Source organism: Pseudoliparis swirei, chromosome 23, assembly GCF_029220125.1.
Source record: "Pseudoliparis swirei isolate HS2019 ecotype Mariana Trench chromosome 23, NWPU_hadal_v1, whole genome shotgun sequence".
Lineage (NCBI taxonomy): Eukaryota > Metazoa > Chordata > Actinopteri > Perciformes > Liparidae > Pseudoliparis > Pseudoliparis swirei.
This window is the reverse complement of record NC_079410.1, coordinates 15,557,152-15,576,159: the sequence shown is the minus strand read 5'-3', so window position 1 is coordinate 15,576,159 and position 19,008 is coordinate 15,557,152. Positions and strand designations below refer to the sequence as shown.

The 19,008-nt window shown below is 44.2% G+C and overlaps 1 protein-coding gene across 2 annotated transcripts; it reads left to right on the top strand.

Moving 5' to 3' along the window:
- Window positions 1-330: 330 nt before the first annotated feature.
- znf652 (zinc finger protein 652) lies at window positions 331-17,972 on the top strand. Of its 2 annotated transcripts, none has more exons than XM_056406410.1 (6): window positions 331-763; window positions 4,963-6,487; window positions 9,571-9,718; window positions 9,991-10,106; window positions 11,839-11,983; window positions 14,573-17,972. In XM_056406410.1, exons 2-6 carry the CDS (start codon window positions 5,462-5,464, stop codon window positions 15,175-15,177), a joined length of 2,040 nt encoding a protein of 679 aa, XP_056262385.1. In that variant the 5' UTR covers window positions 331-763; window positions 4,963-5,461; the 3' UTR covers window positions 15,178-17,972. The 2 variants fall into 2 exon arrangements, with proteins under 2 accessions (XP_056262385.1, XP_056262386.1); XM_056406411.1 differs by lacking the exon at window positions 331-763 and adding an exon at window positions 3,581-4,857.
- The last annotated feature ends 1,036 nt before the right edge of the window (window positions 17,973-19,008 follow it).

The window sequence follows — 19,008 nt, the reverse complement described above, 5'->3', positions numbered from 1 at the left end:
ATTCTTGTAGATATTTATTGGTACCAAAAATGTGTTTTAATTTAGAAATAGGAATGGTTTAGATCAAAATTACTGCGCTTTAGATTGAGATGTTATAACTATCATTTTTCTTTCAAATAACTACTATGCATTATCGCAACGTTTATTTGTTATAAGAAACTATTTCGTTCATGTGATTTTCTCTAAACATTTTATCGAGACGCCTTGGATGTCCAGACCAAAAAATGAAACGGCAGACAGTCATAAAATGAATGAGGTGTTTAATAAAGAGCAAGAGGTGATGGCACAAATAGAATAGATTCATTACACTTTTAGGATCCCTCCCTTGAGAGGATAAAACGGTCCTCAGGGTCCTCATTATTATTTCATCAATCAAGATTGAAACGCAGCTCGTGTGCGCGCGCGCCGTACCCTGTCTTGTCTGGAGGGGAGACGAGAAGAATCCAGACACTGCCGCGCGCCTGCACAGACAGCGGCCTGAATACCGAGGATGAGCGCGGGACGGCGGTGGTACGCGCGAGAGCTTGGCCCGGCCACGTAGCGGGGCTGAAGACACCGGTGCGCAGGTAGCTCCGCAGCCTGCACCGGACATCAACAAATACTCTGCCACACATTTGCACCAAAAAAACCCCATTGGCATCGCTCTTTCTAAATGCACATACGCGAATTTAGAGGGAAAGCGAGCGAGGAAACTGCGCGTGCAACCCCGAATCTGTGCAACTCTGATTGCACGGACGCAAGAGGGAGGTCGCTCTCGACGGAGGTAAGTACGCCAGCAAACCGACAACAAAATGTTGCAATATAATGTCATCTTTATGCACTAAAACGTATGTCGAGCATGGCCGCTGTCTGGGTTACTGCAGCCGGAGGTCACCGGCTGCCCGTTGGCAGCAGCGACCGGGAGAATCGTCCGCGAGCTCAGCTAGCACCGACTTTGTGACAGTGTCGAGTTGAGTGGGTTTGATCCGTCGGGGGCTTGTCGGGGGGGGGAAAGCGGCGCTTCTTGTGCTGTACGTCAAGAAAGACACACCGATAACGACGCATGACATCGGCTCTTCGCGTCGCGTCGGCCCGGTGCCTGTCGCACCTCCTCCCCCCTCAAAGTGCCGTACATGTGAAGCTTTACGCTGAATGTGTGACGTTAGCGCTAGCTGTAAGCTAACTAGCCCCAAAGTGAGTCTGGTGTCCGTTGGGAGCTAATGCATGTCAGCGCATATGAGCCGTTAGGTGGTGTAGGGTAGTGAGATTGTTTTTGAGCTGGAGTGACATTTGACTGCACTAACAATATGTAACGGCTGCATCTTGAGCTAATGTAGCCAAGTTAGCTCGTCATGTGTAGGTGCAGGTCAGTGCCCGTGGAGAATCGCTAGCTAGCTAAGTAGCCTCCGTTGGGTAGGCCCTCGCGGTGTGACTGCTGCTGTGCAATGTTGCCTTTTTTTACATTTATTTTTAGTTTGAACCGTTTTCTTTGCTTTGTATCCACTGCAACTGAACTCAAAGTCTCGAAGCCCAACAGATTGCCCTCAGCGATATGTAGCCGAACCCAGACAGGAGCTGCTGCACTGAACCGCGTCATACTTTGCAAATGTATGTCGTTGGTTTCGCACTTCGTAACCTCGTCAGCCAGAAATAAGGAGCTCGTTGCACCAATTCCTCCCATTTGTATTTTAATCATGTTTTATTTTTATTTATTTTTACATCCAAACAAGGTTTTGAACTAGAGATCAATGTCCCTATGGGATCTCCCCCTTTAGAGGAGAGCTATCCCAGTTGTGAGCGTCAGTGGACTGCTGTCAGACTTTATCCTGTCTCTGTGTGCAGTGATGAACATTCAGAAACCTGGTTTGGGAGAGCTTGAGGTTGAGATGATACACTCTAGCTTTTCTATGACACCTCGGATGATTCATACCAGACCAAAAACACTACGTAGACTAGCTGCTGCTCCATGACCCGATTATGGGCTTGAGGGCCAAATACTCGGAGGCACGGGCCCCCCGACAGTGCACCACACCACACAGTGAGCCGGTTAAGGTCTTATGAGTTTGGACACAGTGAGGAATGTGAACCTTCACACGGTCCTCTACAAGCTGTGAACAGGAAAGCTCATTAAAGTCTAGACTTCAGAGGGAGCATGGATTTGAGGAGCACTGCTGCATGAGCAGAGGTGAACATGATGCCCTTTCCTGCTTCAGAGATCTCGCCTGCTTCGCTGTCACAGACCAAGCATTTGTGAATACTTGCACCACGTCGTTTTGTTGATCGACATGTTGCACAGAGCCTTTGCAGTAACGCTCCCATCCTGTGTCATTCAAATTGTAAACCACAGCAGCACCTATCTAGTATATCACCGGCTTTGTGGCTTACCCTGCACACGTTTACTTTTGGTTTCTCGTCGTGTCTCTGAAGCGTGATTGATGAAAGCTGGTTATTGTTGAGTAAACTTTGATTTCTGGGCGACTTTTGCCGACGATTAGTAATTATTTGGATTACTTCAATGGGCTGTCAGAGAGGCATTCGTTTATGCACTTTTCTCTTGTTTTTTATGTCCGGGTGCAAAGTTTCAAGATGTTTGATCTCCCGATCCGACAAGGTGATTGTGTGGAATAATTACCGGTGATATTAAGTTGTCTGTGCTCTGTTTGATTCCCACATCAAATGACTTCATTATTTCGCTGGAAGTGAAACTCTGAAATGACTCATTAATAATGATAAGCCAGTGGAAGGATTTTGCTCGGTGTGTGTTACATAACCACCCTGTGTGTTTGTGTATTTGCACATGTGTATTTTAGGCCATTTCTCAGCGCTGCATGTAGCACTTTTGATTAGTTTTACATTGTGGATGGGAAATTAAACGCAATGTTAGAGTAATAATGAAATGTAGTGCATGTTCAACCTGCTTCAGGCAGTGTTTTCTCATGCAACTTCTATTCCCCTCTGATCCAGACGCCGGATAATTGATGAGACTCTCTGTTTAAGACAACATGTGAGTTGAGTTGCTCTGTCAGTGCAGAGCTCGCCCTCCCCTTGTGGTCTTAATGCTCTCAGAGCGGCTGTCCAATTCTCAGAAAGGATCAGAGTCAATTTGCACAGGAAGACAGGTGTGTCTTTGTGGAGGGACGTATTCTACATAAATGGGTTTCGCTTGTATTTGCAAAACTGGTAGAACATAGAATCATCTCTGTTTAGCTTTAATATAAACTTGGCAAACATCATTTGGTTCTATGTATGGCTACTTTCACTCGTGTGTTTTTGTATTTGTATTGCAGTCAAGTGAGATGACGTGACAGGAGGAACAGGAAAATCGGTTTAGGGTTCACCAAGAGCGATTATAGCATTTACCTGAAACAATGATTATAATACTCGGAGCATCTGTGGAATGATTTGGATTTTAATCAAGGGCAGCTTCTGTGTACTTTAATTTAGTGTTGGAATTGAACTCATAATAATAATAATAATATATATATAATTCACATATATATATATATATGTGTGTATTATATATATATATATATATATATATGAGCACTGTATTATATGTAGACTACAAATGAAAACATTATACTATTCAAGAAAATTGTGTAGTTAATTATACAAAATAATAGGGCTTGTAATGCTGTAATTGTCATTTCAGGTGCCCTTCTTTTCACACTTTCTTGCTCCTTTTTCTGTCACTCTCGAGTCTCGACTAGAACAAAGTAGTTCTCACGGGTCAGTGAGGGGACGTTTGACTATCTCGGCCTATTTATGCGTTCTTTGTAAACAGAGGAGCATTTTGTGTTGAAGAAATAAAGCAAAAGCTATTTGAAGACGAAGAGGAGAGGATGTTTTCCATCTCCACGAAATGTGTTTTTTTTGTTTCTTGCTCGGAGTTTTTCTATTGAACTAACCGCCCTGGTGCACACTCATCGTGAGGTAGTTTGAGTTCAACCATCCGCCAGCCAGCGGCACGTAGCTCAGATGCCGCAAAGTAAGGATACATGATGTATTTGTTTTAGTACTGTTTTTTTAATTGTTAATTGCAGACACGTGACGTCTTTGCTGCATGTTCCAAACTGTGCGATGCTCCGGCTTCATTGAGAAGCTGAAATAGTTTCCTGTGGTCGTCTCTGCACTACAAGTTCCTGAGCTGTGGTTACACACTGCTGTCTACAGTCAATGGGGGGTTTCGCCATTTAGTGTGTTGCTTAAAAAAAAAAAAATCTTCAGTTTATTAAGTGGACTTGAATTTGAGATTTTTGCAACATTTTCAGATCATTTTTGTTAATTGTGAACACTGGAAAGATCTGAAACCTCATTGATTTAGTGATGTTTTTGAGTTTATCAATTGGCGATGTACAGTGATTGCACCTTGGTTGTCCGAGTCCATTGCAATTCATATTTAGCTATTTACCAATAATACATTGTTGTTATGCTTTTATGTATTATGGCATGTCACTCCTGAAAGCAAACCATCTGTGCATTTTATTTTATATTGAGGTGTTTTAGTTGTGCCCTAGAAATATTTAGAATTATGATAATCATTCATTTTATTTATCTGTGTCTTTTCAAAGCACTCGATGACACCTCACAGGCACAGCACAAGCAGCAATGTATCAAGGCATCATATAATACAATTAAACGGTATTTACAATAATAAATCGACACAATAAGTAAATAATTGTCACTGCAAAAAGTGATGTTGGTTTTAGTCATAAGAGACAGAATCGGACTCAATAAGCCAGTTTACGAAGGTGTGAATACAGCGTCTGAACTTTAATTCCCACGAAATTAATTGTGACGGCTGTGGTTTTGACTCCGACGCACAGGACTGAAACATTTGTGGGCAAATGAGGTGCTCGGTGTTGAAAACGTGACAATGTGAGTGTGACTCGTTTCAGTTCACAAACTCTACAATGACACCAGAGAGTGGAAGGACACATTTAAAAAAAATCTCATTTCTGTTTCTTCTGTCTTATCTCACAGGTAATGCACTGTAAATGTCTCTTCCGGCAATACACAGAAGTCCCTACAGCAGTTCCATGTCTGGCCTTCAGCTCGTCTTCACCTGCTCCGCAGTTTGAAGACACTGGCCCTCTGCAGGGCAGCAGCCTTCAGAGAAACTGAATCTGGGCTCGGCCGACAACTCGCGTACAGGCTTGAGAGGAATCCATCTCCAAATGTTCAGCGTCGAAGACGCTGAGACTCTGATTTTGAAGTTAGATTTGTAAGCATATGGAGCAACGCTTGGAACGGATTGTATGTCTTTCCGACTGCATTTCCTACCTTGGACAGCATGGATGCTCTTTTTGAATCGGGTTGAATATCGTTCGCCTCATCCTCTCCTTCCTGTTTCTTCAGAAGGAGGGTGGGGGATTGATGTGGCGTCCCCTGCCCCTCCTAGTAGAGTAGGCTAGTCTACCTTGGCACCATAGCAGTTGCTCTTTTTTCTCTCCAACCAACTCCATCACTCGATTCTCTCTTCATGAAATCCTGCAAGAGCCTGAGGGAAGAGGTTTCTGTCCCTAGCCTTGGCGGGATGTCCCAGGAGGAAGGACGCAGGGCTCCGGTGTCCCAGTCCTATTTCCACTCCGCTAACCCAGATCTGGACCTGACAGGCAAGCTGTATAAACGGGAGGTTGGTGGTAAGCCGTATTCTGTGTTAGTGGACAATAAAATGGCAGCCAAGACACCCATGGGCGATCAGAACATTGGTCAGATGCCCACTCAACATTTGACGTCACAGCACCATCAGCAGTATTTCAGAGAGGGAGGAGTAGGGCAGGAGGTGGGGACGCATGGGTCCCAGGCTGCCGACGACGGCACCTCTGACGACACTGAAGATGAAGACGAGGAGGAGGAAGAAGAAGAGGATGACGACGACGATGATGGGGAGGAGCAGGAGGAGGAGACCTTCAAGCGTGAGCAGATCATTGTGGAGGTTAACCTGAACAACCAGACACTTCATGTTTCCAAGGGGGACAACAAAACTGGAACCACAGCGGATGACTCTGAAAGAGTTGGCAGCGAGGACGAGGAGGAGGAGGAGGAGGAGAAGGACAGCCTTGATGAAGAAGATGACGACGACGAAGAGGAGATTGAGAGTCAAAGAACGAGGTCAAAGAGGGCCCGTCGTGGTGCTAGTAGCACAGCAGCTTCCAGCCAGCCACGGAGGAAGAGCCTCCGAACCGCTCTGAGCACAGCGACAGCTGGAATGACCACCAGGGGCCGGCGGAAGCGCTTGGAGCCCCCGAAGAGCAAGCGCAGGTCGGCCAGATCGGCCCCATCTTCTGGCGGTTCCATGACGACGGGGGGGAAAGCGGAGGTGGCGGAGAAGGAGATACTGGCGTGTGAAAAGTGCCCCCGGGTGTTTAACACCCGCTGGTACCTGGAGAAGCACATGAACGTCACTCACAGGCGAATGCAGATTTGCGACAAGTGTGGCAAAAAGTTTGTCCTGGAGAGCGAGCTGGCCTTACACCAACAGACCGACTGCGAGAAGAACATCCAGGTAAAGCAAAGCGACCTCGTATCGTATCACTGTAATTACTCTTGCAAATTGACATTGTATTCTAATTGATGGAAGAAATGCATTTCCAGGTTCACCATATTCTTTGATAATGTCTTTATACACCTGGATAAATTTAGCAGCTGCCCAGAACAACCGACTTTCAGATTTATTTTGGGTGCTTTGAAGATGATATTAATATCATGTTTTCCCCGCTGAATGCAGTAAACATTTAAAACATGAAACTGTTGTATCCCGTGTTATACCTGGTTCATAAAACCAGTTATAATGAGACTGAAGCGTGAGGTAAAGTAACTGGTCGCTAAGTTACAATATATGTAGTCAAAATACTCCCTAATATTGTTATTAATGTTTTTGGTTTTCCAGGTAATTATTTGTAATATTTTTTTCCAGAAAACTCAATACAATTTTTTAATGGACTGAAAGATGAATGTAGACTTGGGACTTTCTCTAACTGCTAACATGTAGGGGAAAATGACTTATTGTTATTGTCCTCTGATAATATTGATTTTTCAGTGGGTTCAATTCGGTATAAGTTCTTTAAAACTGAAAAGGTAATTAAATGTATTGATGCCAAAGGGTCTTGTGGCTGTTTTTTGAATATCTAAATATGGCCCTCTGTTTTGTTTAACTAGATTTGCATCTTTATCTAGTTTAGGAAGAGTGTTTTCATCTGTCGCCAGCCGGTCAAACGGGTTGAAACCATGTGAACCTGTGATACAAGTCCTCTCAAAATTAATTTAGTATTTCATGTTTTGCATTTATTATTGCAGAACCTGTAAATGCCCTCTTCCTGTCCAAGAGGCAACTTAAACAACATTCAGCCCTTTCTATAATAGATGAATATCTTTACTTTTGTGTCTTCCCCGTAACGTGCCCAACCCTCAAATGTTTATAAAATACAGCTGCAGTGGAAACATCGCGTCACGTGTCATTAAATTTCTAAACATTCTGCCTTCTCTCTCAGGCATGGCACGTCAACTCTGGTAAAAAAAAATATATGTTTGTAAAGTTCCTTTCTTGAAGCACAATGCAACTTTTTCATCATCATCCAGACAAAAGAAATGAACATAATGGAATGATTTGATGAAAGAGTACATCCCTCATGTCCGCGTAGTGAGGACAGTAAAACAAAAAGTTCACCTCATTCTCATCTTCCTCATTCGCATTTTCCCCGAGCTCACACGGCAAACGGATCTTCCTCTGGAGTGGAATTAAACCCCCGGTCTCTTTTGCTGATGGGAAAGTTCCTGAGCGTAACTGCACATGGGGATCTTTGTCTAACCCTAACCCTATGCATGAGAAACAGTTTGGTCCGAATCCCCTTCGTATCACAAAACAAACCTGTTCTGGGAAATGAATCAGAAATTAAACACATTTCAAACCCTTAGTCCATGCAATGCAAAATGTCCCATTGAAATATCTTTTTAGTTGGTCTCTGATCAACAACATCTTCTCAAGTCTACTCCAAAGTCGAAGCATTTGACACTTACGTCTGAAGTTTGGGGTTTCCCAACCCAAAGCCCCACTAATGGTCCAAACCGAAGCAGATTTGTGAACTCTCGAGATTGAATAGTGTCACACCATTGTGTGGTCATGGACAGGACATGCATATGGATTACAGAGCTGTTTATAAATATGGAATCCCAGTTGTGTCTTCATTAACTTGAACAAGGGCAACAGGTGCTCGTTAACACCAGGATATAATGTTAAAGAATCCCTATTAACCAAGTCAAATGCCTTCTGGAAATCAATAAGACACAAATGTAGACCAATTATCCTCAATATTTGCACGTATAATGGAAATGACTACATATATATTGCTGTTTTTAATACTGCTCGATAAGGTCCAGCATTATGATGTTAGAGGACCAAATGAATCCAGGAGTTGCCTTTCTAATGCAGCTCTCCTGGTGTACGATGTATGAGAATCATCTTTTACTAAATAAGATCTTACTTTAACGTTCAGAGTAAAGTTAAGTGAAAAGAAGCCCCTCTCCCCTTTAATCTCTCAATTAACTCATTTGGGATTAAGACACAGAACCTAATATATTTAAACCTTCGTGTGGCAATAATATAATCAACTGCTACTTTCACTTTTAACTGCAGCTCAAGGGGAGCTATCTTTGCTCAAAGAGAATGACTACTGCAACTAGAGCAGGCTTGTTTATAGGTATGCATTTAAAGTCTAGTGACTTTCAAATATTACAATATTAATAGTGTCCAACTGTTAGTCTTATAAAAGTACAAGTGAGGCTACCAACAGAGCTGCAGGGTTCATGAATGAGCCGGTGCAGAGCTGTTAGTGGGGCCTCGTCAGTTTGACTCTCCTGGAAAAGAGAAAGAGCCTGTTGAGGGGAAAGACTCACATGATCGCTTGGCAAGCGTTTACCAGAAGGCATGTGAGAAATACTTGAACAAAGTGGAAGACTCTTTGATATGATGGACCAACATTGAGCTTTCTGGCCGTCCAAAGTACATTGGCTTTAGCATCGTGCTGCAGGGACGCTTCTCTTGCAGTCTGCAAGAAAACCTCCATTACAACTACATGTATTTTCCTCCAAGAACAAAAAAACCCAAACACAGAACCAATGCACAGGAACGTCCTCAAAACATGTTTTTTCAAAGTCAGTCTATAATGTAAGCCATTTTTTCAGAATTGGTGCTCTTTTACAAAGAAAAATGTGCAAAATTGATGCAAATCCCACACAGACTTGTATCCGTCTCATGGCTGGTAAAGGTGCCTCCGCTGAATATCAATTTGAAAGTGATAAAATATCAAATTAAATCTGCTATCGTACCAACAAGATAAATTAGTATTAATGAAATCCTTACATCTGTTTGTTTGCCCCCAATTTGTTCTCAGATATTTTGTTAATTGATCATCTTCAGAAGATTCATTCGACCCGTTGCATTTTCTCCCCAGCAGAGGGAGCTAGAGCAAAAGGAAACCGTGTGGACAAATGAGAACCATTTGATGGCCACCAGGTTTTGGTGCTCATGATATTTATCAGCAACAATCATTTTAACGTTTGTTTTTTAATGCTTATGTGTCCTTCTTTTAGTGCGTCTCCTGCAACAAGTCTTTTAAGAAGCTGTGGTCGCTGCACGAGCACATCAAGATTGTTCACGGCTATGCAGAGAAGAAGTTCTCGTGTGAAATCTGTGAGAAGAAGTTCTACACGATGGCTCACGTGCGCAAGCACATGGTTGGTAAGTGAAGGTCTTTTTCAAAGTTCCTATTGTGCTGCATCACTGTCATATTTCATATTTAGGGTGACGACATACGACTGGACCCTTAGTATTTTGTAATTGTATGCCAACCTTTTCTTTAAATGTTTCTAATCAAATTGTCTTTGATGAAATCAAATCTATATATTCATACATGGGTATCTTTCTAGAAGCTGTGTATCATGTGATCAGGGATGCAGTTATCTCAGTATCGTTTTGCTCTCTCTTTCGTCCATCTCTTCCCCCAAACCCAGCTCACACAAAGGACATGCCCTTTACCTGTGAGACGTGTGGGAAGTCGTTTAAACGCAGCATGTCTCTAAAAGTTCACTCGCTCCAGCATTCTGGAGAGAAACCCTTCCGATGTGAGGTAAGAGACGCATCGATGCTCATAACACCGCCCTGAACCCTGAATATGTATTGATACAATCAACTTTATCGCCCAGTGTTTGTTGACACTGTGAATATGATTCATAACCTTTCCGAAAATACCTTTTTTTTAAAGTCAATGACAGTCACAGGTTAATTCAGGCAGAGCGAAGACACATTTTAGAGCCGCATGGGGCTCATTTGTCATGTTCTCGTTTTTATTCCTTCACATTCTGCTGCTGTTCAAATGTGTTGTCATCTAAAAGGTTTAGGACTTAAGCCTTTTCACCATTACAGTTCAGCCGAAATTCCACTGATGAACGATACATTTTTGCCCCACAATCCTAGTTTAGTTCACCTTCCCGAATGTCAGAACCAAATATAAAGCTGACATACTGGACCGGTGCTCTACAATAAATCATATTTGACATAAACAAACACACCTTAATGTCATCTTTTTTTCTTGCTTTTGCAATGTTTATGTCGAGCTGAATTCAGTTAGTTTGAGTGTTGTGATGGTTACAGTGTTGTGGAATTTGACCTTGTGTTCCTCCACAAGGAGCCTGAAGGTAGTTTCACTCATTCCTTTGAGCAGAGGAGCCTCTGTGCCATGTGGATGGTGTTATCCTCGGCTGTTGCCTTTCAGAGGGGGACCATCCTCCTGTATTTCAAACATTAATTCGACGGTTCTATAAATTGAGTTCTACAGAGAAGGTCAACCATCTTGAATATTAGCAAACAGTGTTCCCCAATAAACTGGAACCTAAAATAGATGTAAAACTGGTTTCATGGGGCCTTTACCAACTTCTCCACTAGATGCATTTTGCCACTGTCAAGATTTCCAAGCACATTTCTGCTCACTGGGGTTAGTTACAGTGTTACGTTATCCCTGTCCTCAGCCTTGAGTTCAGAGGCAGTTGACAGATGGATGGTGTACTCCGACTCTTTAACGTCCAACCACGTGGATGGACAGCACACAGGGAACATGCGTGTATGGGTGGAGCTGCTCTAATTAAACGTTTAAACTCATCCTATACTTTGACATGTAATTACATGCTTATTAAGGATGTATATAATATATATATATATGCTATTCTCCTCAGTGAACTAACTCTGTAGTGCCAAATGAAAACTGCTAGTTTTTCCCCCAAAGACATTTATTTAGCCAGGTGGTGCTATTAAGATTATAAATATTTAATTTTGAAAAAGACCTGACCAAGAAAGCCTCATAATGCAAATGTACAGCGTGGTTAAATGCACCCAAATAATCTGGTTATTGTTGGCTTGCTGCACTAACCTAATTTCTTGAATATCATGTATAAAACATCCGCTCCCTTTATCAGATTATGGATTTACAGAAATCTTGTTAAGATGGCGAGATATCTGGAGAAACCTGATTTCTTGTCCATGTATACAGTTATCCTGAGATGGCCTCCCTCCAATGCAGACATAATTACATTAAAACGTGTCTTTGAAATGCATGAAAAAGTGTTTCACGAATTCCCGTCATACCGATCTAACCTGGTTCCATGTGAGCATGTAACAAACGAACAACATTACATGCACACATGGCTTGCATGACTTAACATCATTTCTAAGACTAAAAAAAATATTATTGAAAGTCAATATGGCACCCTTCATGATTGATTTAACCTTGAGTGTGTGAAAGATCTTTACCCTAATTCGGAGTTGTGTGTGCCTTGTTATCTGAACACCTGTCTCCTCCGCTGCAGAACTGTGACGAGCGGTTCCAATACAAGTACCAGCTGCGCTCCCACATGAGCATTCACATCGGACACAAGCAGTTCATGTGCCAATGGTGTGGCAAAGACTTCAACATGAAGCAGTATTTTGATGAGCACATGAAAACACACACAGGTGAGAAATGTCAAGCGTCGTGAGCTCAGACCGAATGTGCCGGTGTCTAAAGTTGCGTTGACCCCAGGAACCTCTTGTAGGACGACAGCGTAACGAGCCGTTTGACTGCAGGACCCGACTTCTAGTTGTAAAGCCATGTTCGGTTCCTCGGTCTTGTCCAAGCCCATTCAGACGCTCCTGCTCTCCAGATTCTAGTTCCCGATGGCCCCGGAGCCGTCGGGGTGGAGTCTCCAGTACAAGCTGGCCTGGTCAGATACACAGACCTGGAAATGGACTTTCTTGGAATGTTGTACATGTTTAAAGTTATGCAGCCAACTTTTTAGACTTAAAGATTGACAACTGAAAGGTGGGGTTTCAAAAAAATGTTCCACAGAATGTTGGAATTGCTGCTAAAACGGAAGAAACACCAGAAAGCACTCGGCCGAGTACGCCGGAGACGGACGTCCCTCCTTTCTGGCCTCGGTCTTCTCCTCCGTCTCGGCACTATCTCCTCTCGGCATCTGACATTTTTGAATATCACAGCTGTGCACCAGTGCATGACATGGTCATAGATTAGTATTTTGTGACGTTTGTTTTCTCTCCGTTGCAAAATCTTAATTTAGACATTTACAATTCTGAATGAGCTGAAGACTTTGCCAAACGGCAGCATTATTCCCGGGCTCAGCACATGTGCAGGCCAGTCCTCATACATGCTCGAAAAAAAGAAAGACACGGGATGTTTTCAAGATGAACATTATCGTGGTGAGAGCAGGCAGACTGCGCCCAGTTCTCAATGAGAGGGATGTTCTACATCTAAGAAGAGCTGTGCATATAGCGGGGCTTTTAATGACTACCCAGACACATGCTGGATTGCAGCCCTCTGGTTTTCTTTCCCCGCTCTATTGCTGTTGGATTTTTCCAAAACCAAACTGAGCAGTCCGCCCTGGTCCTTTTTTTTTTTTTTTTTAGCCTGCATTGGGTGGACACACAGCTCTCCTCTGGCCCTCACGGTTATATTTGTGATGTGTAATTACGCTGCCCTCTCTTCTCCCTGCCGCTACCAACCAATTTAAGCTCCAGACACACCCTGGCCTGCCCTGTAATAGGCGGCACACATGCTAAACACAAACTCCCAAAGTTTAGTTCACTGTGCAGAGATTTTCAAGATGTCTCGTAAGTGTAATGTAACGGTTACAGACGGCTCGTGCATCATCTGTCGCGCTTTTAAAATGCAGTTGGTTTGGAGGCGCTGCATGCATAAGAAGCCCAAGGCGTTGAGAAAACCCTTCAGCAGCCACTTAGTGGAGGGCTGTGTGGGAGGAAGCGGCCTATTCAGGAGCTCCATGGAGGTTAATGAGAGCAGCGTCTCAATGAAGCTGCTGCTATTCGTTTCTCACATCTCCTCGAGGTGTGAATTGTAAAAGCTTCCTTCGGAGTGGGTGGGTTGACAGCAAAGACCCTCATTTTGAGATGCAAACGTATTTGCATGTTTTGGAACTCACTTTTTTTCCCCACAACATGCATTTTCAGACTGATACTTTCTTTGTCCGTTTTTCAGCTGTATGTCGTCTCGGTGCACATGATGTATTAATGCTCAGTGTACAACGTAAAGAACACGCATCAAATGGGGCTCACTCCAGGGAAAAAAAGGGTGGTGGAATATGGATAATAGTTAATGGCTTACATGCTTAAATGATTCAATATAAATAATTAATTAAATAAAAACGAGGGATGACAAACTAATACTTGTCCACTCCTGAATGTAGTATTGTAGGTGCTGTAAATGCTTTCTAGAAAGCCTAGTGTGTAATGTGTGTGTCTAAAGAGACTCTTCTGGTTAGAAAGCACGGCTTTGCTCTCAGCGATGGTCATAAACAATTTTATTTAGATGGGATTCAAATTATTGTTTCTATTTCATGTATTAAATCTATATTTGACTCTGTTTTTACCTCCAACCCAAACCCCACCTCTTTGTCTATTCATACATTGATGCTTCCCATAAATCCTCCCTGGTCTAGCCTCCACTGTGGGGGCTTGTTGGAATATTTCGTTGAGGGCATCAAAGACTTCTCCAGTATTTATTTAACTTTACATATCCAGAGTGTGTGTGATGAGCAGCACTTCCGCCCACTCTCGTTGTAAAGCGCTGGGCCGTCTTGGCTGTCGTTCTGAAGAATCTGGTGATTACGTTCCATTTAAATTCCCTCCCGGTGTTCGCGTTTGAAGCTAGGTGTGTCTCTGTGCACATTTCCTCCCAGGTATTCTGTGGTACGTCCATGTAGATTCATAGATATAAATATGTTATAAGATTTACTTATCTTCGTTCTGTATTTCTATTAAAAACCTTTCTAGAGGTGGTTGTTTCCCAATTCTTTGTCTGTTCTCAATTGTAGGTATCTGAAGAAATCTGTTTTCACTTGCTCGAATGTCTTTGTCTTTGCATTTATGACCCTCTTGGTAGAGATAATAAATTGGTAAATAATCCTGTAACCAATCTCATTTGACAACAAACTATTTGTCTCTGACGCGTCGTATTATTTTCTCTTCTTGTCCACTCATACGGTCTCTGTCTTCCTCACACGAGTCTTTTTATTTTCTCAATCTGTGCAGGAGAGAAGCCTTTCATTTGTGAGATCTGTGGGAAGAGCTTCACCAGCCGGCCCAACATGAAGCGCCACCGCCGCACCCACACCGGGGAGAAGCCGTACCCCTGCGAGGTGTGCGGCCAGCGCTTCCGCTTCTCCAACATGCTCAAAGCACACAAGGAGAAGTGTTTCCGGGTCACCAGCCCCGTGGTCCTGCAGACCGGCGGCCCGCCTGTGCCGGTGCGCATCTTCGCCAACACCTTCTTGTCCTCTTCCTCCGTCTCTGGTCCCAGTCCCTCAGCGGCCCCCGCGGCCACCGCCTCGGCACCCATGGGCCTCAACCCAACAGGAGGGCCCATGCCTCCACGGGGCCCTGTGGGACACGCGTTCTCCCACGTACAGCTTCATTCAAACCCCTCTCACCATCACCCCCCGACGACCCAGCAACACCTCTCAAACAGCCCCCAACACGCCCACCACCACCTGGCGGTGCCCCCAGTCCCCCAGCTGCCCCCGCCCCCAGCCCTGTTCAAGAGCGAGCCCTTAAACCACTGTGGGCATGAAGACAGCAGCTACCTGCACCACATGGCTCCCCCCGACAAGGGCCCCGGGGCCCCACAGCACCACTGAACTGGGCTCCAGCTCAGCGGGCCCACACCGAACCGCCTTGTTCCTCCTCTTCTCGTCGTCTCTCCGGTGCAGCGCCTCTGACCAGAGGGGCGCCGCTCTCAAAGTCATTTCAATAAGTAAAGCTACACGTGCTCCCCGGTGTGTGCGATTCAGACTTCTACACACTCGCGCATTATTTAAGTACGACTTGAATAACCTGGTCAGCTGACGAAGCTTTTTCAACCTCTGAGAAATATATTTCTTGAACATCTACATCTACACAGAAGGATTTGCGTGCGCGTTCTCTCTTTGTACATTGACGGGCGTAACGTGTCTCCTCATCAGAAGCTGCTCGCGGGAGTCAGACGTACGTGTTACCTGAGCTCCATGAGTCATCAAGGATCTGTGTCATGTAACTTGATGTTGACTTACGGTGGCACATTGATCAGGAGCCTCGGTCCCCATGGCAATACTCAACCTGTCCTACGAGTTGAACTGTAGAGCAATATTTGATGCATGTTGTTTATTGGTTTAACTGAACCTGATAGCCGCGGTCGAGGCTTTCCGACGGAGGGGGAACGGCAGCAGTGCAAGAAGCAGTGCCATAGGCTGAAGGGGGGGGGGGGGGGGGGGTTTGTAGGGGAACTTGGAATCCAGGTTTTGTAACCGGTTGGATGACTCCAGACAAAGTCTGAGATTCACGTGATGGTGAAATGGTGCTTTCCATTCCAGTGCATACAGTGTTTCTTAATTTTGCTTTTCCACACGATTTTCAGAAGTTCAATATTACAAAATAGCATTGTATTGCGTCGGCCTCGCATCTCTCCAACGGTTGGGAGGTTTGACTGGATATGTTGCGCTCAAGAAACTCCAATTATGCAGGACACGCACCCTCACACTCACTGAAGCACACGCTCACAAGACAAAGTCCTTATGGCCGTGTTCAGTGCAACCTTTAGAACTGTTGCTTTGAACCGTTGCTTTTAGATAACGGATGACTAACACACTGCCACTGTGAGGGGCCATACACGTGGCCCCGTCAGGATCTACCCCACTTTCCTTCGCTGCTGTCAATGACACGGGTTACCATGTGAAAGGTCATTTGACACACACAGTACACACACCTGGGACCTTTTCTCATCACCGTTCTTAACAGGCAATTATGCATATTCCTCTCTGCCTATATTCCAGTGTGGGGAGTTGTAGTGTAAAGGTTTTGCTTTCTGGCGTCGTACCGATTAACCCACACAGGCAAACCCGTGTCCAAACCTGTTGAATGTTGCCTTCGCCGAATGATGGTTGTTGACTCGTCCATGTTGTTGTTTTTTATATTCTCTGATAACTTGCTCAGTTTTAAGCTCATGTAGATATACTGTTGTTAGCACATGATAGGAAATGTCAGGATAAAAAGCAGTGGACATAAAACTTCTAATATTTGGAATACTTGTAACGATAAGCATACAATGTTATCAAGTCAGCTTCAGAAATTACATTAATTGATGTAATAGCCGATGGTGTGAATGTTATTTGTTTAAAATAAGCATAAAGGGTCGACCAGTTCGCCGTGTGTTTGAGTTGCGTGGCTGGTGGCCCTTCGCCCAGTCTGATGGGGCGATCAGATGTGTGTCTGTCAGAGCGACATTGAGCTCTGTGCGTCAGTGTGTGTGTTTGTGTGAGTGTGTGAGCGAGCATATGTGTGCATGCATTTTCACTCCCAGTCCGTCTGGCTGGCTGTCCCCAGTGCTCTTCTACCAAAAGCTGCTTTGACAGTGTGCCCCAGTATATTTGTGTGTGTGTGTGTGTGTTTGGGGATACCTGAGACGGACAACAGCAGTACTTTTAACGTGATCCTCTTTCTACCACTCTCACTGTCTTCAGTCTGAAATGGTTCCGCTCAATAGTTTAGGAAGCCCCCTTTTTGATTTAGAGACCTGCAATTATCCTGCCATTTCTATGGGTCTTAATCCGGCCGTATTATTTGCTTCTCATCCGCTCCCCTCGGGTTCACTGCTGTGCTTCAGCATTGTGCCAGAATGGATCTTTGTTTTTGTTTTTGTAATCCTTTTCATTTGTGTGTGTGTGTATTCTCTGCACTTTACTGCTGCGCGGGTGAGGCACAGGGAAGGGAGGGGCTGACGATGCATTGTGGATGGAACGGAGTGCAGTTGCGGCTGCATGAATAAGGGTGGAGGTGATTATTTTGAGTATGTTTTTAGGCAAGGAAAGGAGGAGAATCCCCGGGTGGAGGTGGTGGGTGTGGAAGGGACCCTCGCGAACGAAGGACATGTCTTTTAGTATGCGCAGACATTTAAGTTCCTATTGCTTCTTTCTTTTCCTTTAAAGAAATACAGTCGTGCTCCGCGCGTTCCGCCCCTGACCACGACCGTCCTGCTTCGGGGACGTCACGCGAGCCCCGCCGAGCATTCATTCTTTATGTTTGTTTCTGGAGTTTCTTTCCACCATGTTTTGTCTTTCCACCGGGTCAAATGATTCTCCTCCTCCATTATTTGTTTTATAGAATGCACTTTCTACTAAAATTCCTGGCTAGTTAAGAAAAAATAACATTGTATATTCTTTGAAGATGTTTAAAAAAAAATCAATATACCTTTTCCCCTTTGTATTTTTAACCACTTAATGTAGCATTGCGTATTTTATTATTGTATCTGGTACAAAATGTGCAGCTTTATAATGTCCTGGTTTGTCCTTTTTTGTATGTTATCTGGAGATTGAGGAGAAGTGAAAAAGTTGGGCCTTTTTTTGATAATGTACATTTAACTGACTGCTAACTTTGAGAAGTAAAAACAAGTAGCCATGATTATCACACTTCTCTGTGCTTCTTTTGCGCATCTTGAATTGCTGGGAGTTTTTAATGTGACCGTTTTTTAAAGAACGGTAGTTATGAAGGGAACGTTGAAAAATAAGGATTGTGCTCAACATTTTCCTGACGGTAAGTGCCGAGCTTCACCGGAGAGCTTCCAGCTCACTGAACTTAATTGGTGCTGTTCGTCGACAAATTTCGGGTTCTTGGCACATTGTGCTAAACTAAAACATGTAACTAATACACATGACACCGACTGCCTTTCAAAGCTTTTTACTTGTCCAGGAAAATTGCATTTCTCCTTTTCTTTTCTTGTGACCGCTTCCCGTTTGGTTTACTCAGCTTTTTTTAAATGTGTTTAAATTGTGTTTGTTTCATTGTATTCCTGGTGACCTTGACCAACAATGAGCATCTAGGCAGCTCGTCTCCGGCTGGGTGACATACAGCTGGAGGTTTTTTTTAACTAAACCCATATCGTGTATGTTTTAAATGAGCAGTTGTATTTGGAGAGTGTCTCTCAGAGTGACACCAGGACGATGCAAACGCTGTCCTCCCAAAAGCATTTCGTCTCCCGGGACTCCGTTGATTCCAACTCTACTATCTTCATTCCTCCACGAGCAGAGTGCGCTCCCTCAGGGCGCGTTAATACTTCTAATGTTGCCGGTTAAATGAACAGTGCCCTCGTCGCCGTAGGTGGTTTTAAGTGGTGCACCAATGAGTCACACCGTCCTATAAGATGGCAGAGCGGGCCGATGGGTGGAGAACAAGTGCGAGTGACTCACTGATGGAGAGTGGGCGGTCAGGTAGCGAGCAGAGGAGATAATAACACACCGGCTGTACAGCTCCGTTCCCATTTGGGTTTGAAAATAGTCTGCCCACCCAGCTGTTAGTCATTAAGTGTGGGGCAGAGGAGGCAGCGTCTGTCGGCAGGCAGATTAGGAGGATGTGTTTTTTCAGGCGTGTGTCCACCGCTCTGAAGGTTGCAGTGCGGTTCTTTAATCGCTCTGGGCGAGGAGGTGCTGCTCCTGTTTCCG